General features: G+C 37.1%; 5 gene segments (V, D, J or C); 1 reads left to right on the plus strand and 4 right to left on the minus strand.

Annotated features, from left to right (window-relative positions):
- Positions 1-4,571: 4,571 nt before the first annotated feature.
- LOC130097020 (Ig kappa chain V region K29-213-like) lies at positions 4,572-5,257 on the minus strand. The segment is given in 2 exon segments: positions 4,572-4,897; positions 4,984-5,257. Coding segments are annotated over 2 exon segments (375 nt in total).
- Positions 5,258-6,965: 1,708 nt separating this feature from the next.
- On the minus strand, positions 6,966-7,836 carry LOC130097018 (immunoglobulin kappa variable 1-12-like). The segment is given in 2 exon segments: positions 6,966-7,576; positions 7,660-7,836. Coding segments are annotated over 2 exon segments (375 nt in total).
- A 1,437-nt stretch (positions 7,837-9,273) lies between these two features.
- LOC130097064 (Ig lambda-2 chain C region-like) lies at positions 9,274-9,786 on the plus strand. The segment is given in 2 exon segments: positions 9,274-9,286; positions 9,372-9,786. Coding segments are annotated over 2 exon segments (312 nt in total).
- A 1,218-nt stretch (positions 9,787-11,004) lies between these two features.
- On the minus strand, positions 11,005-12,184 carry LOC130097019 (Ig kappa chain V region 120-like). The segment is given in 2 exon segments: positions 11,005-11,700; positions 11,800-12,184. Coding segments are annotated over 2 exon segments (375 nt in total).
- A 4,675-nt stretch (positions 12,185-16,859) lies between these two features.
- Positions 16,860-17,323, minus strand: LOC130097065 (Ig kappa chain V region 3368-like). The segment is given in 2 exon segments: positions 16,860-17,188; positions 17,275-17,323. Coding segments are annotated over 2 exon segments (378 nt in total).
- Between the last annotated feature and the right edge of the window lie 627 nt (positions 17,324-17,950).

The following is a 17,950-nucleotide window of genomic DNA, read 5'->3' on the forward strand; positions in this document are numbered from 1 at the left end:
GCGTTCTCTATTATGGTTCTCTAGCTAGCTAGATCCATGAGTTCACACCATAAAATCTTCTCAAATGAAATCTACACAATCAAACATTTTCCAGCAGGAATCCTATCCGAAGACGAGAAATATTAACAGCGGCATCCAAGATTCCAGGTGTAATGGCTCAGGTAAATACTGCTGTTTATACCTGTCTTATAACGTTAGCTTAGTGCATGAACTCTGTAAACCGTTAACATAATAGGTTATTCCGGATTATGTTTGTATTTACAGGTAACATTAACGTTACACTAGTTAGAAATGACATACAGATCACAGAGAAGAAAACGTAAACAGAGTTATTCTATCAGGCTGTACAGTAGCGCCATAAATTTTGGATATGAAAGACGAGGATTACTAGACAGAGTAATCTCTCTAATCAAAGACTCTGCTTATTACACACACACTCTGCTTATTACACTCTGCTAATTACACACACACACTCTGCTTATTACACACACACTCTGCTTATTACACACACTCTGCTTATTACACTATGCTAATTACACACACACTCTGCTTATTACACACACACTCTGCTTATTACACTATGCTTATTACACACACACTGCTTATTACACACACACTCTGCTTATTACACTATGCTTATTACACACACACTTCTTATTACACACACACTCTGCTTATTACACTATGCTTATTACACACACAGGGACATGCACAAACATGCCAAATATTTAAAATAAAAGGATTACAATGTAAAAGATTATTATTGTGTACATAAAGATATGGTGGAATCCGTCTTGTCCCGTAGAAGGTCTATCTATAGTAACGTTAGGTTGTGTGTAGTTGATGTAATCGTATGTAGCTAGCTAATAAGGTTACATGTTATCTCTTCCATGACTAGCTATTAGGTGATGTAGCTAGTAGGTGTAAACTTATATGATAAATGTTATCTTTTCCACTTTAATCTCTGTCTAGAAAAGATAAGGGAAAAACAGAAAAATGTGATGACTGCAGGGATTGTAGTAGTAATGCTTCCAACTTGTTAGCAGATAACACTTGAGATTCAAATTCTTTAAATTGTCAAATAAAACAAACGACATATAATTGTTTGCTATAAATAAAGCTTTTTCCCCCTTTTGTTTAGTGTTTTAATTACTCATGAGTCATGACATACATTTTCTAAAAATGTCAACCTTATTTTCAGTTTCAGCAACTACAAGCTGATACCAAGTTGGATAACCACTTTAATTTACTGCCGAGCCCTAATGGTATGCTTTTATTATTCAAATTGACACAAGGGGCTCTATGCCTCATAAATGTAAATCCTCATTTATTAGACCGTGAACCAATAATTTTACTACACCGTTTACAACTCTGCTAATCTGTTTCCCCAGGTAATCCCAGATCCTCAGCCCTGCGAGACATCTTCTTCACCTGATCGGACTAAGCCCTGACACATCTATTCTGCTGAAACAATGAAAATGCCCTTTGTTTTTCAGGGTTCATCATAAAACCCCTTTTACTGTTTTGCTCATCTGATTGATGGAGCACATTTCAGTCGCTATATGTTGAAAAATGTGTCCACTAGATGTCTAGTATGGACAATATGTCGCTGTGTCTATAGAAGCCTTTCTCTTAATAGATCCATGGTCTGGCCTGGCAGGGTTTACATGGGCAGGGTTTATTTTTTGTGCGCATAGTTTCGGAGAGATCTATTTATTGTTGTTAATATGTTAAATGTTCTACCATTGTATATATTACTGCCATATACTACTAAAACCTGCTTGACCAAATAGTTGAATTGTCATTTAGTTATAAAGGTATTCATGCTAAGATAATAGATATTTAACTTTTATAAGACTAAATATATAATAATTAACTTAATATATATGTTATTACATTATATAATTATATCCGTTTGTTTTTTCACTATTTCTGAGATGTAAATATAAATAATTTATGTTTGGGGTTAAAAAGGATCCTAAGCATTTTTACCATGATTTATCCAAACGTATGAGGTCAAACAACTAAACTTAACCACAATAAAGCTGCCCTACAACCCTTCAACTTCCTGTACTGTCTTTTCTTTCCTCTTGCTGGCTCTCTCAATATTTCTTTTGTTAGCATACTGCATGTATAATTTTCTATGGTAGCCAACATAAATTGGCACATCTGGAATGTGGCCTTCTGTGATGTCTTATTTTTCCACAGCTTTTTGGGCGATTTGGCTTTCTTTTGTATTTAAATTCACCCACTCTAAAGAACGTTGTACAAACTTGATCCAACTTGTTAGTGAACAGGTGTTAGTGTTGATGTACAGCTAGTAACATGCACATAACACTCCATATCCAAGATAAAGTGTCTTATTTGTGTTAGATATATAAATATAGGCCTACTACAATATAACATTGCCGCTATGTCACGCCCGCCCATTTCGGGGTCCTAGTCTGGCCGTCTGCGATTGGTTAGTATTTTTAATGACGTTAAAAACTACAATCCGATTGGCGCAGCTACTAGAGCTGTCCCACGATTTGCCTAAGAAGATTGACAATCAAAACATACGTTTGTGAAAATATATGATCAAACCAGAATTGCCAACAAATTTTATTTGACTACATATAATGACTTAATATCGCACATGAAAAAAGCGTATACTCTATCGATGGAGATCGATCAACAACACGAAAAACGCGTTCGGCCCACCGTCTATGAGGGACAAGGCTTCGTCTGCTGGTACAGAAGTACAGATTTTACAGATGTTAGAGATGTTACAGATGTTACAGATGTTGATCTGTGTGTAGTTCAGTTAATGAAGCGTTCAGGAGGTTTTTCTTCTGCTGATCTATTAGTTTATTTCACTGTGGTTCACTTTTAGCAGCGACACCAAACTGATGATGTTATACTTTATAGAATATATACAGTCAAACCTAAATGTATTCAGACACCTTCAACATTTCTCACATTATCACAGTTTATTCACTATAAAATGGTAATAAAATATGACAAATATTAAACTGTGTCAGAACAAATCCATCTTGATAATGTCAGATAACTTTAAGCAGAACATGGTCAGGTCAAAGTGTCTGAATAATTTTTGTCCCAAATTATCATCAAATTTACTGGTAGTCGCTGTATGAAGATTTTTTTTGGTTATAATATGTCTCAGTTTACTTTATTTTGCTATTCTCACTTGCATAAATGAACTATAGTGTCCTGCACACACACAAAAATTATATCTGGTGTCTGAATATTTTTTGGTTTGACTGTAGAAAAGATGCACTCTCAGTTTGTTCAGTGTTTTTGTGTGTAATTATACACACTGAATGTTTGTCAGTTAACACTGTAAAGATGGTTATGGTCTTAATAGTATTTTCTCTTAATGATCAGCTCTGTCTGATTCTTCAGGAGTAAAAAGGTTCATTATATCGTATAAAGTTATAACAGATGTAACATACAACGTTTGTTTTGTGATTTTATACAAAGTTTTACCCACAATTTCTAATGTTGCCGTCTTAAATTGCAGTGAATTCCTGCAGTTCTTGTGTTTCTTCACATCTGATCTTTGATGCTTTAAACCAAAGTGAGTTTCAGTGAAGTTGATCATGAAAATGACTTCAATATAAATTCAATATGACTTTCATCGCTTTGGTGATCACAGGCTTTGTGAAAATTCTTCTCTAAAAACATTCAGATCAACTTTTTGAAAGTTTAATGCTGATAAAGTGAATCAAGTACAAACATAGAGAAACACTAGCTCTTAGTTCTAATCTGCGGTTTCTTTTTTACTCTTATTTTCTTTTTCAGTAGATTCTTGTTTGTAAAACTGATCAATGACCTGAAAAAAAAAAAAAAAAAAAAAAGTTCATTATATGTTCATTTCTAATTTTCTGTTGTTTTTTTGTTCAATAAAACTGGATTTTGTGACTTCTGAGAGTTGTTAAATTTAGACTTAAACAGTCTTTAAGTTTCTGTGATATATGCTTGATTTAGTTTTTCTGGCAAAAACCTTTTTTAATTATTTCATAATTAATCAGCATATATACCAGAATGTGAACTGTGTTCTGTGTTTGTGAGCATGAATGTGTTTATGGAATAATGGTGTGATTTTCTCTGTTTTCTTCTTCAGTGAGCAGTGTGTTGTTTGCCTTTCATACTAGACTGTCTGTGTGTGATTTTATTAAAATTCAGTCAAGTTAAATAAAATTATAACTTTGTTTCTGTGTACTTTTTTGTGTGATTCACCAACACATTCTGGATCAAGGCTTTAGCTCACATTTGATAACTAAACTTCAGTCAATGGAGCGTGAAAACACCTGCAGAAACATGATGAAACAAGAACATGCGGACAAATTATGAACCTCACAATAATCTCAGTATTTGATAAATATAATAAGATTAAGAGTGTTATAGATTAAAGTATTTAGCATGTAAAAAATTGAAATAAAAAGTTTTATATTTCATTTAATATCCATGAAAATCCTCACCATTGTGTGTGTGTGTGTGTGTTTGAGCAGCTGCAGTTTCAGTTCAGTCACTGTGACTCTGACTGACGGAGGTTTTTGTACGACTCTTTATCACTGTGTGAACCACCGAATGCTTGCAGGCCAGTAGAAACTCTGACAGTAATAATGTCCAGCATCTTCAGTCTGGACTCCACTGATGCTCAGAGTGAAATCACTGTTAGATCCACTGCCACTGAATCTAGATGGAGTTCCTGACTGGAGGCGGTTGGCCCAATAAATCAGGAGTTTAGGAGCTTCTCCAGGCTTCTGTAAGTACCAGGCTAAACGATCTCCACCGTACACATCACTGCTGGTTTTACAGTTGATATTCACAGTTCCTCCTGGTTGTTCTGCTGTTATTGAGGGACTCTGAGTGACGGTGATCTGTCCTCTACACTCTGAAACACACAACAAGAAAATACACTCAAAACTTTGACAATATACTTGAAGAAATGAAGTGATATCAAACTTGTGCTCCACAAACCTTGAGCAAACGCTGTGAGAGTCCAGATGAAGATGATGATGAAGGTCATGTTGATGAAGATTGTTGTGTGTGTCAGTGATGAAGTGTTAAACTCACAGCACTATAAACACTCTCACACACTGAAGATCTGATCAATATGCAAACACACTCCACATCATTTCCCTGAAGACAGTCACTCAATAACAGACACAAAACACAATTACTGAAGTGAGAACAGAGTAGAAATTAATGTTTTTCATAATATTGTATCCTCTACAACAGTCAAAATGTTAAAGATTATATCATTCAATTCAGTTCTGATTACATCAACATGACCAGCTTCAGTATATTAATCTGAATATCTGAATATGAGCAGATCCGGATCCAGACTCAAATCACTGAAGCTTTTCTATAGTAAAGTGACATCACAGCCTCATTTTCATTCCTGTCTAAAAATAAAAATCGCGCTAGTCTGAGAAGTTCGTACTTACGAGGTGGGAAGTCTGTTTACGATGGCAGGAGCGTTCAAGTCATTTTCGTCGGAGTAAGATGGCGGTGTACTTTCTCTTAATTAATTACACAAAAATACAGCAAGGTTCTACTCTAGTTCTAGAAAATGAAGAACAAAGAAATGTGTAGGCTATCAGTTGTGCTTTGTTTTTTTTTATTATTTTTTTTATTAAAGCTGTAGTCGGCAAGTCTGGCAGATTGAGTGGATTTAGGACAATTTTGAATGTTTACAACTCTCATGCCCCTCCCCCACTATCCCCCTCCCACCGAGTTCGTGCTCGTCAGTGCGTGTGCACCAGATTTTCAGTGAACGCGCCCGTCTCATCAGCATCCATCAACACTATGGAGTATTTGGAGGTATGCTGTCCTGGCTAATCTACCGATAGATTGCAATTGCTAACGTCATTTATACTCTAAATGAGCTTACTTGATTTTCCGCCATCACTCTTCGTTACTCCGCGAACTTCAGGCGTGTGCATGTGATTGTAACGTGCGTGAGGGGTGGCGTGTGCCCGATCTGTGATTGACGGTCAGATCTCACACCCCCCTGCGCTGATTGGACCCGATGATCCGGGAGCTGTGGATTTTTGCAAAACAAATAACACGCTCCAGGTGGAGTTAGAAGCTCGGGTTTTTTTCTAAAACCACTTTATTTATGTTGTTCTGTCAGATTATAGTGTCGATTTCACTGAATATGATAAAAAAAAAAATTGCCGACGGCAGCTTTAATTTATGAAGCCTCTGCAAACTTTATCGTTACATATTACATTGTTATATTATAATGCCATCATATTCTGTGCTTTTATATGTAATGTCACTTCAGAAACTTTGCGGTTCTCTTAGCAGGATAAAAAACAATAGTTTTATTCAGTGGATTATACAGTTTTATTCAGTGGATTATATAGTTTTATTCAGAGGATTATATAGTTTTATTCAGAGGATTATATAGTTTTATAGTTTCAAAACTGTAGCCCCGAAAGCGAGACAAGACTTCACTGAGAGACTTGGAGAATATTTTTACTGCAGTTGGAGTGAAACATCGCTGTTAATCCCCAAATTTTACACCAAATCCGTGTGTGTTCCTGCAGTTTATGAACATGATCATCACACACACGAGTCTCTGTCAGTCACTGAATAACTGAGTTTGATTGTGAGTCTCACATGATATAAACATGTCGACCTTTATAAATGTTTATAAAATACATTTAAAATAATAGGGTGACATGCATATGCTGTTTTTGGTTAGTATACAGCTCCTGTTGGGTAATCTGGTCTTAAATAAAAAAAATAAAAAAAAAATAAAAAAAAAGTTGTAATTATAATTCCTAATTCCTCCATACATAGATATTAATATAAATTATTATCATCAGCTCTAATGTTGAGGGAAGTGTTATGATGCTGTTAATATATGCATTATGAGGGATTAATTTAATAAATCCATCGACATTGTTATAAATCATAAATGCAGAAAATCAAAAATGTGGGGAAGGATTGAAAAATATCCACTGAAGTGAAAATCAAAAGTGACTGAATTTCTACATAAAAGATGTAATAGGAAACAGGAGACAAATATGACTTCTGAAAAATCACAATCAAAAATGTTAAAAACTGATAAAGCTAAACAAAATGATGTTCAGTAAGATCATATTGAGTCGTGTGTGTGTGTGTGTGTGTGTGTGTGTGTGTGTGTGTGTGTGTGTGTGTGTGTGTTTGAGCAGCTGCAGTTTCAGTTCAGTCACTGTGACTCTGACTGACGGAGGTTTTTGTACGACTCTTTATCACTGTGTGAACACTGGATCACCACTGTCGGTCTCATGATAACTCTGACAGTAATAATGTCCAGCATCTTCAGTCTGGACTCCACTGATGGTCAGAGTGAAATCTGTTCCTTCATATTCTCCATTCCCACTGAATCGACTGAGACTGTCATCATAGAGATCATTTACCCCAGTAATGATGAGTTTAGGAGCTTCTCCGTGTTTCTGCTGATACCAAGCTAAACCCCAGCTATATATCCCAGCATCAGTTTTACACTCTATAGTGGCGTTTTGTCCTTCAGAAACAGTCACAACTTCAGGCTGAGTCACAGTGATTCCTCTGGATGCTGTCGACAACAACATTATATGAGTTTCATCAAATGAAATGAACATTAAAGACTCAGAAATGACGAGTTTTGACTTCTGTTACCTGGAATAAAAGCTGTCAGAATCCAGATGAAGCCGCTGAAGAGATTCATGGTGTGTGTTGGGTTTGTACCGTGGTAAACAGCCGTGTGTTATAAAGTGTGTGAGTCTGAAGGCTATAAACACTCGGAGAGCTGAAACACGTGCCGATGCAAAGTGACTCTCTGAGCAAAAACCAGCTGGAGGAAAACACACATGAACATGAACATGCAGACGAAACTGATCCAGTTTATGCCTTTAATGTGTTTTATTCTCATGATCAATGAGTGTGTTTTCACTTCTTTACAAGTTTAGAAATCATTTCTTCTTTATTCTGCATGAGTCTCTGGTTCAGAGTTCAGACTTTCTGATGAATCGAGTGACAGAGTTTCATCACTAAAAGAAACGAGTATTTCACTGTGAACTCCATGAGAGGTCAAAGGTCATTCCAGAGGTCACAGGTCATCAAAACTTATTCAAATGCTTTGAGAAACACACAATCATTTAGAAACTCTCAGTTAATGTGTAAATATCAGTACAGAGTATTTTTGATTATACTATTTATTTAGATTTAATAGTTTTCATGCATTAAGAGACATTTAGAGACGATGAGGCTGTTTCTGTGAAAGTCACTTCAGTTCAATAATCATGATGTTGAGTCTCATATCAGTGTGTGTGTGTGTGTGTGTTGTTAGTCTCTTTCTCTGCTGGTGTGTGTGTGTGTGTGTGTTCATTTGAGTGTGACGGAGGTTTTTGTACGACGCTTTCACTAGAATGAAACACTGTGGTGGACTTTCGGTGGAGGAACTAAACTGACGATCAGTAAGTCTCTTCTATTCTCTAAAAATGATTTATTTTTTATTTATTTGTTTTGTTTTTAGATTATTTTAGTAAGCATTTGGCGACAAGATTAAAAAAATTAAAAAAGAGTTTAAATAAAAAAAATTAACTGCAATATTTCATGGCGAATTTGATTGTTTCACAATTTCTTTAAATTTGTCTGTTATTTTACAAAAAACTCGTATATTCTGTGAGATTTCATCACGTTTATCTTTTTTTATATTTCAAAGCATATTTCATATTGTTTTCATATTGCACATGAGTAATTTCATATATTATAATTGCTAACATTCATTGTTTTTTAACATGTTGACTGGAATATTATTGTAATATTATATTGAATGTAGTTTGTAATGTTGTTATATTGTTATATTTTCTGTCATATTCAGTTTTTTTTAAAGTACATAATTGTGTCCATAATTCTTGGTAAATTTAACTGCTAATACTTTTTAAAATCCATGACAAAAAAGTTTGATTATACGGATAAAATAATTATATTTTTTAGGCGTCGCCATCAGACAAATAGAAAGATTAGAAAAATTCATCATTTGAACTGAAATTTGCTGATAATTATGATTGTGAGAGTCTTAAGAATTTTTCAAAATACAATTAATGATGAAATGATTATTCAGAAAATATCAAATTACTGTAAGATTCTCTGTATATCATGTCTGCTTTACAGAACTGATTTATATTTAGAATTACATGATACATTTTTGAGTATTAGTGAATATTGATTTAACTGAGAATATTTTTAAACTGAATTCAGGATATTTGTGGTTTATGAATGAAAACAGTTATGTGGAATTTCTGTAAAGATAAAATTATTGTGATTTCTACTACATGACCGAGTCTGACATCTAACTAACTGTGTGTGTGTGTGTGTGTGTGTTTCAGCCGGGCCCTCCGTGTCTCCCTCCGTGTCTCTGCTGGTCTCTGGAGACTCCTCCGCTCTGCTCTGCCTGCTCAGCTCTTACTCTCCACAGGGGGCGACGGTGAGCTGGACGCTGGACGGGTCAGAGGTCACCGAGGGGGTTCAGACCAGCGCAGAGAGCGAGCGGGGCGGTCTCTACAGTCGCAGCAGCGTCCTGAGCCTCAGCAAAGCACGCTGGGAAGGCAGAGAGCACTTGGTCTGCAGAGGAACACATGCCGGAGCTGCTCACGAGGCCTCGTTCCTCAAGAGCTCCGAGTGCTGATGTTTCTCCAGTGAAGACCAGCGTATCTGAGCGGCACGTGATTTACAGCTCAATACTGAAGCAGTCTGTCAATGTGCTGCCATTGCTGTTCATTCAATAAAGCTTCATCTGAACGCAAGCGCACATGTGTGTGTGACTGCATCATTGATCAGTGTGTCGTTCCTTCAAAGTCCTGCACTAAAGTTTCAGCTGCTTTTGATTGATTGTAATAGTTGAGAACAGCTGCATTCAGCAGTAAATGTCAAATGAAGCTCTTGGGGTTTGAACATGGTCACTGGAGACGAGCGGCTCTATTCTGAGACCATCACAATCACTAAACCTGACAATGCAAATGAGATTTTCACCTCAAACTCACAGTTTCTCTCTTTTACTGGTTCAACGCTCTGAACTGGAACAGTTTCACTTCTGCTCATGAGAAATGAGTAATGAATAATAAATTCATTAGTTTGAGATGAAGGAGCTACTTGAAAAAGGCTCAATAACATATTTATGTAGCTGGTGTTACACAATTACTTCACTATTTAATGTACAAAAACAAAACAAAATATTGCGCCACTGTTTGTTTGATTTATATGAGTTTACACACTCAGTTTTCTCTGATTCTGAGAATATTAGAGTCAAACTCGTCTGTCACAGATCAGATCACAGTCTAATATCTGATTTCAGTCATAAGTCATTTTGTGCAAGTCACCTTCATTCATATAGCGCTTTTAACAATATCGACTGTTTCAAAGTAGCTTTACAGTGATAATAGAAAATTAAATTGTTTTGGCTTTAAAGCAGCTCTAAAATAAAGTTATTGTCCAGCAAAAGCTAGTTTTAACTGATTCACTTCCGTCGGAATGATCATTAGTTATTACTGTAACTTAGGGGGCGCTTACACGACACCGTTCTAACAGTAAACCTTTATTGCGATCCGGCCGTTGCCTGGTGGCTCTGAGAATTTTTTATTAGCCACGTGAACCGGAATTATCCTGACAACGTTAAATCAGTACAGAGGTAAAGGGAAGGAGGCCGTCACAGGGGAGAGACTAGTGGACACTTCAGGACTGCGTTGTCGTCGTGTCCAGGCGCAGGTCCTTCATCAGATCCGGATCCGGTGGACTGCAGTGAACCTCGGGATAAACAGAGAGACTAATATTAGCGTAAAGACGCCATCCTTCTAATGATGTACAAAGTACATCAGGATTTATGGTAAGTGTTTCCAGGTTCCGGCTGATCATGCAGCCTAACATTGAATTATAGAAGTCTAATTGTAGTAGTGTGTAGTTCCTGTTTGTGTGCGTGTCATTCATTTACTGTAATAAATCCTTCGACTTATTAAACTGCTCAACATATATTAAGATGCTGATGGTGCAGTTTATAAAAAAATAATATATTAAATTATAAATGCAGAAAATCAAAAATGTTTTGAATGAATTGAAAAATATCCACTGAAGTGAAAATCAAAAGTGACTGAATTTCTACATAAAGGATGTAATAGGAAACAGGAGACAAATGTCATTCCAGAAAAATCACAATCAAAAAGGTCAAAAACTGATGAATCTCAACAAAGTGATGTTCAATAAGATCATATTGAGTCGTTTCTTCACTGTTGAGTGTGTGTGTGTGTGTGTGTGTGTGTGTGTGTGTGTGTTTGAGCAGCTGCAGTTTCAGTTCAGTCACTGTGACTCTGACTGACGGAGGTTTTTGTACGACTCTTTATCACTGTGTGAACCACCGAATGCTCGCAGGGTAGTATAAACTCTGACAGTAATAATGTCCAGCATCTTCAGTCTGGACTCCACTGATGGTCAGAGTGAAATCACTGTTAGATCCACTGCCACTGAATCTAGATGGAGTTCCTGACTGACGGCGGTTTGTTCTGTAAATCAGGAGTTTAGGAGCTTCTCCAGGTTTCTGTAAGTACCAGGCTAAGAAATCTCCATTGTACACATCTCTGCTGGTTTTACATTTGATATTCACAGTTCCTCCTGGTTGTTCTGCTGTTATTGAGGGACTCTGAGTGATGGTGATCTGTCCTCTACACTCTGAAACACACAACAAGAAGAAAATCCCCAGAATAAATGAATGATCTTTGCTAAAACAAGTAAATGTAAAGTAGTAAATGCAGTGAAAGTGAGAGTCACCGTTGAGGAGCAGCAGCAGAGAGCAGATGATCAGTGTGTGTGTCGTCATCTTTACTGGGAATGAGTGAAGCTGAAGGACAGAGATGTGGGATTCACAGTCGGACAGACGCTCTGATATTGAGCTTCAGTCACAGGGGAGGGACACACACATTCAAAGCGGTTTCCTCTCTAATGTGACACAGCCACTGACAGAAGAGCAGAACTGAGAAATATCACAATGTTAAGAAGTTAATTTTCCCTCATCAAACACTCAATAATAGTTTGTTTCTCTGGGATTCCCTCTCGGCAACAACAGCAAACTGGATGTTGGCAGTAAGTAAATCATTTTTTGTATGTGTGTTTCATACACAACTGTATGTGTGCTTTATCATTCAGTCATACATTTTATTCAATTCAATCAACATAGTTTGAAATAAAATAATAACTTCATGTCTTTGAGTCTATTTGTGTTGTTTTCATTTCACTGGATCAGGGCTTTTGCTCACATATAAATAAACTTCAACGAAGCATTAAAACACCTGCAAAATATGATGAACCACAGATATTATGATAGATAGATTGAAGATAAACATGCATGTCAGACACATATGATCTTGCATTGTGTGTAATGTGTAATAGTTATTTAAAGTGTTTCAGTATTATAGAAACGTCAAACTCTGAGGATGATGAACATCTGCTATATTTAGAGAGAAACACAATCACTCCCTATTTCACTGTTTGACTGAAATGATACCGTTTTTGACTAAAATGAGGCTTGTTCATATTCTTTAGTTTACACTGTCAATTATTGTGAAAAAATATGTTAAAAGTGTAGATTACTGTAAATTTGTATCTTGCTTTTAAAACTTAATGACAGTAAGTTAAATAAAACACAAAATACAGCCATAAATAAATACATGTGTAATAAGTCCATAAATAAATGCATTTATATTTTACATTTTTATATGCATAAATAACTCCATAATATGTATCCGCCTTATTGATCAATGCAGAAATACTATTTTCTGTGAAACCAGTGTTTATAATTAAGACAATACATTAAAATAATATGGTAAGAAATTTTTTTCTTCGTTCAATTTCATGATGCTGTTCATCACTGACACTAACAAATCAATGCATTTTCATAGAAAATATCAACGTATCGTGCAGCATATGCTGTAAAACCCACTGAGGAAAACCTGTCAGAGGCGAGAATGTGTTGCTTTGTGTTTTTATGTAGAACTCAATGAGAAATATCCAAATGCAGAATTATCACATTAAAGCAGCACTAAGTAGGAATTCCGTTTTTGTCAAACAGCGACCCCTAGAGTCGCTGTGGAGTACTTGTACTGTCGTGAATAGCACTCACGCAGAGATGGCTCGCACTCACGGCCGGATCCCCTCCCCCTGTACACCGGTACCTGTTCAGTAGGATGGACGCTGTAACGAGTGGAAATAAGGCGTGGCCCCTTTAAGAGCTGCGCGCGCCCTGTTTAACTGTCGGCAGTCTGTATTGTATGTGCGCCTCGAACACCACATGTATACGTGCCGGGTTATTTCTGTTTGATGTTCATTTTATCAGAATTTTATCAGATCTGTTTTGTTGCCGTAAAGCAATTCGTTACCTCGCGAGACCTGATATCACACGATACTTCCTAACACTGAGGCCGGCGGCCTGCCCGCCCAAAGTTGCAAGGGAGGTTTTGCGGCTCACAGGCACCAGGGGGGTGCGAGACGACCACCATTCAACACGAAATCAGTAATATAAACATTACAATGACTCCAAAGCTGTTCGGTTAAGGTAAAAAAGTTACTTAGTTCACCTTTAATGAACAACTAAATGCTGTGAAAATATGAGCTAATGTCTATTGCAGATATAGATATTCATACATGTGAATAAGGTTATGAAGGGAACGAGCCAGAGGTCAATGGTTATAATTATTTTTGATTATGATTCTCTTCTTTGAGCGATGGACTGCTGGATCATCAGGATGAGAGTCGAGGTCTAAGAGCAGTGCTGGCCTTCCCTGGTGTGTGTTCATAGAGGACTGGACTGTGTGTGTGTTCATAGAGGACTGTGTGTGTATAGGGGACTGTGTGTGTTCATAGAGGACTGTGTGTGTTCATAGAGGACTGGACTGTGTGTGTGTTCATAGAGGACTGTGTGTGTATAGGGGACTGTGTGTGTTCATAGAGGACTGTGTGTGTTCATAGAGGACTGGACTGTGTGTGTGTTCATAGAGGACTGTGTGTGTATAGGGGACTGTGTGTGTTCATAGAGGACTGTGTGTGTTCATAGAGGACTGGACTGTGTGTGTGTTCATAGAGGACTGTGTGTGTATAGGGGACTGTGTGTGTTCATAGAGGACTGTGTGTGTTCATAGAGGACTGTGTGTGTGTTCATAGAGGACTGTGTGTGTTCATAGAGGACTGTGTGTGTGTTCATAGAGGACTGTGTGTGTGTTCATAGAGCAGGGGTTCTCAAACATTTTGGAGCCAGGGACCCCTTACAGGGGAAAAACATTTCCAAGGACCCCCTCATATTTCTAACAGTGATTGAGCACAAAGTTAATGTGGGAGCGGCTAATAAAATATTTTTGCACAAATGGTCTCCACCCAGGGTCCTATGCAGGAATTTCTAAATAGCCTACTGAGGTCCCCCCCCCCCCCCCCCCCCCCCCCCCAGGGATTTTGGATGTTCTTGATCTACACATGTGCGTTTTAAGGCCCACAAACTGGATAATTATAGCTTTAAAGCATGTCAGTGGGCAGTGGCATACATTATTTTGTCAAGATGACAGTTTACATTTTACAATGAATGATCCATATACAAAATGGAACTGCAGAATGTATATGATTATTGTTCACATGTAGGCTTTATCAAAACTCAATCACATATTCCAAACAGGAATGGTCTTAAATGAGAAATGTTTCAAGGATTATTCTGCACAAAAAATATAGCCTAGCCTTTCTCTTGACCTAGCTATTTCCTTTCCCAAAGCTGAGCTTTGATGGATACTTTGCAAACTTATTGTTTCAGTCGTTCGTTTAAAACTTCTATCTAAAACAGCTGTTTAGTTTAGCTATTTAGGCCTACATCTTATCACGCACTTTATGACTGTTAACTGAAGCGTCGTGCGGGGATTCGCGCTCGGCTTGCAGCTTCTGTGAACATAAGCCCCGCTTACTTTGAATTAATCTCCGACTCAAACATTTTGACATTGACTGCTGTTGTTGTTAGTCTGCTGAAGCAGCTCAGACGAGAAGGTCAGTTATCATTGCGATGTACAATATCCTTGCAGCACCAAATTAAGTTAATATTAGGCAATTATTTCAAAACTTTCATTAGGCCTATATACACAACACACATAGAAAAATGACAGAGGTCCGGACATCGGGGACATCAATTGTGGGTACGGCCCTGTCCCTATGCACTTTTTAATATTACAGCACAATTTTTTAATTTTCCATTAAATAAGTTGCATCTGAATGTGTAATATGCCTACTTTGTTGCGTTGTTGAGGCGTTAGCCTTCCCCTCAGTCCACAGCAAACCGGTAGCTATTCAGAACAAAACGAGAATGAAAAATAAGTAGGCTACCCTATAAGATAATAATACAAATAATAATAGTATAAAGACAACATTTATTTTAAACATCAAGTCTAAACGAATTATTTTTAATGAAAACTGAAACTGCACAGACGTTGGGCGCGTGCATCTCTCATTCGGTTCAAAGTTTCCACATTGGCGATGTAGCCTAACATTTGGAGGCCTAACATTTGGATGCTTAACTATTTATGTAAAGAAAGTTGCATGCTTCAGTCCCAGTATAGGCCTACACATTTCAGCATCTTCATATGCGGAGAAATGAAATTGGAATAACAGCAAGTTCACAGTAGGCTATATGAATGATTGACTGCCTTCATAGTGTACAACAGATAAATTAAATTAAGATTGTATTTTATTTTGATAATGATCAGGCTTCTAATGTCAAATCTAGCAGTGCTAGAACTGACATATTGTCCATTGTGTATACATTAAAAATGACTACAAAATGTCATGCCTTTTACAAATAAAGATTAAACAACAGGATGCGGGTGCCGTCTCCTTTCTGGCGCACGTTCCCCAAAATCAACCAAAACACAGCGAATAAAATACTTGACGCACAGACATACGAAATACAGATATATTATCTATCTAGAAACCTAAGTGTCTACTTTGTATTATTTGACGTTAAATACGTCACTTTGGAATAAATAGCATGTTTTCAGATGATAAAGAAAACACGACTTATAGTCCGGAAAAAACGGTAGGCTGTTATAAATTATTTCGCGGACCCCCTGGCTATAGTTCACGGACCTTTGAGAACCACTGTGAGGACTGTGTGTGTGTGTTCATAGAGGACTGTGTGTGTATATCAGTGTAAGTTGATACTGTACTGAGTGATTGATAAGGAGCAGAAACTGTAGTTTATAAAGCTATTGATCAGTGTTTGATGTTTTTATACTTGTAATTTGTCAGTATTGTTGTTGTTTTTTACAGTATAACCACATCTTGATCCACATGCTGAGTCTCAAATAAAAGCAACTAATGGAACTTTGTGCTTTTTAATCGATGTCCCGCAGTGATTATATTCACTAGTTCTCATGAGACTTTATTAAAAGGTTGCAGATTCAGTCGACAGTTAACTTGCTTTTGACTGTATTTGACAGATCCAATATTACATAGATCTCAATCATATCACTGATCTATAAGAGCACAAAATCTCAAAGCTGTGCAGAGATCAGTCAGTCAGTCAGTCAGTCGGTTTCCACCATATTTTTATTCTCCCTAAAGAGATTATGAATATGAGGGAATAAAAAATACCACTGAGACTCTGGCAGAGACACTGATGGACTTTGTCTAATTGTTTCTCTCAACGTATGATTTCTGACCTCTATAATCTATTAAAGAGCTTCATTTATATGGTTTTATTTCAGATGCAAGTGTGACAATGTTATTTCAGATCCTCCTTTGAGCAGCTGCAGTTTCAGTTCAGTCACTGTGACTCTGACTGACGGAGGTTTTTGTACGACTCTTTATCACTGTGTGAACACTGGACCACTGTGATAACTCTGACAGTAATAATGTCCAGCATCTTCAGTCTGGACTCCACTGATGGTCAGAGTGAAATCACTGTTAGATCCACTGCCACTGAATCTAGATGGAGTTCCTGACTCGAGTTTTTTTACAAAACGAATCAGGAGTTTAGGAGCTTCTCCAGGTTTCTGTGAGTACCAGGCTAAATCTTCATCCCCATCACTCCATCTGTTCACATCTCTGCTGGTTTTACATTTGATATTCACAGTTCCTCCTGGTTGTTCTGCTGTTATTGAGGGACTCTGAGTGACGATGATCTGTCCTCTACACTCTGAAACACACAACAAGAAAATACACTCAAAACTTTGACAATATACTTGAAGAAATGAATTGATATCAAACTTGTGCTCCACAAACCTTGAGCAAACGCTGTGAGAGTCCAGATGAAGATGATGATGAAGGTCATGTTGATGAAGATTGTTGTGTGTGTCAGTGATGAAGTGTTAAACTCACAGCACTATAAACACTCTCACACACTGAAGATCTGATCAATATGCAAACACACTCCACATCATTTCCCTGAAGACAGTCACTCAATGACACAAAACACAATTACTGAAGTGAGAACAGAGTCAAAATGACTGTTTTTCATAATATTGTATCCTCTACAATAGTCAAAATGTTAAAAATGATATCATTCAATTCAGTTCTGCTTACATCTACAAGACCAGCTTCAGTATATTAATCTGAATATCTGAATATATGAGCAGATCCGGATCCAGACTCAAATCACTGAAGGTTTTCTATAGTAAAGTTCAGATTTAAACTTCAGCAACGGCTCCACCATACAGTGTACAGTGAGACATTTCAGATTATTTACAGGTCATCACCTTTACCAATAATTGGAATAGAATTGAAAAATATATATTTTGCTATATATTTCTACCATAAAGACTCAGAAGGATTCTCGAATAAAATAGAATTTAATTTGTGAAAGGAGTTTACAGACAAAAAATAAAAGTAGATGATCGACAAGCTCCGTCTCAGAGTTCTTTGGTGTAGGCCCCGTCCTCCGTCCGGGTCTGAAGGTTAG

This window comes from Rhinichthys klamathensis, unplaced genomic scaffold (assembly GCF_029890125.1).
Source record: "Rhinichthys klamathensis goyatoka isolate OS25496 unplaced genomic scaffold, OSU_Roscu_1.1 h1tg000209l_1, whole genome shotgun sequence".
Classification (NCBI taxonomy): Eukaryota; Metazoa; Chordata; class Actinopteri; order Cypriniformes; family Leuciscidae; genus Rhinichthys; species Rhinichthys klamathensis.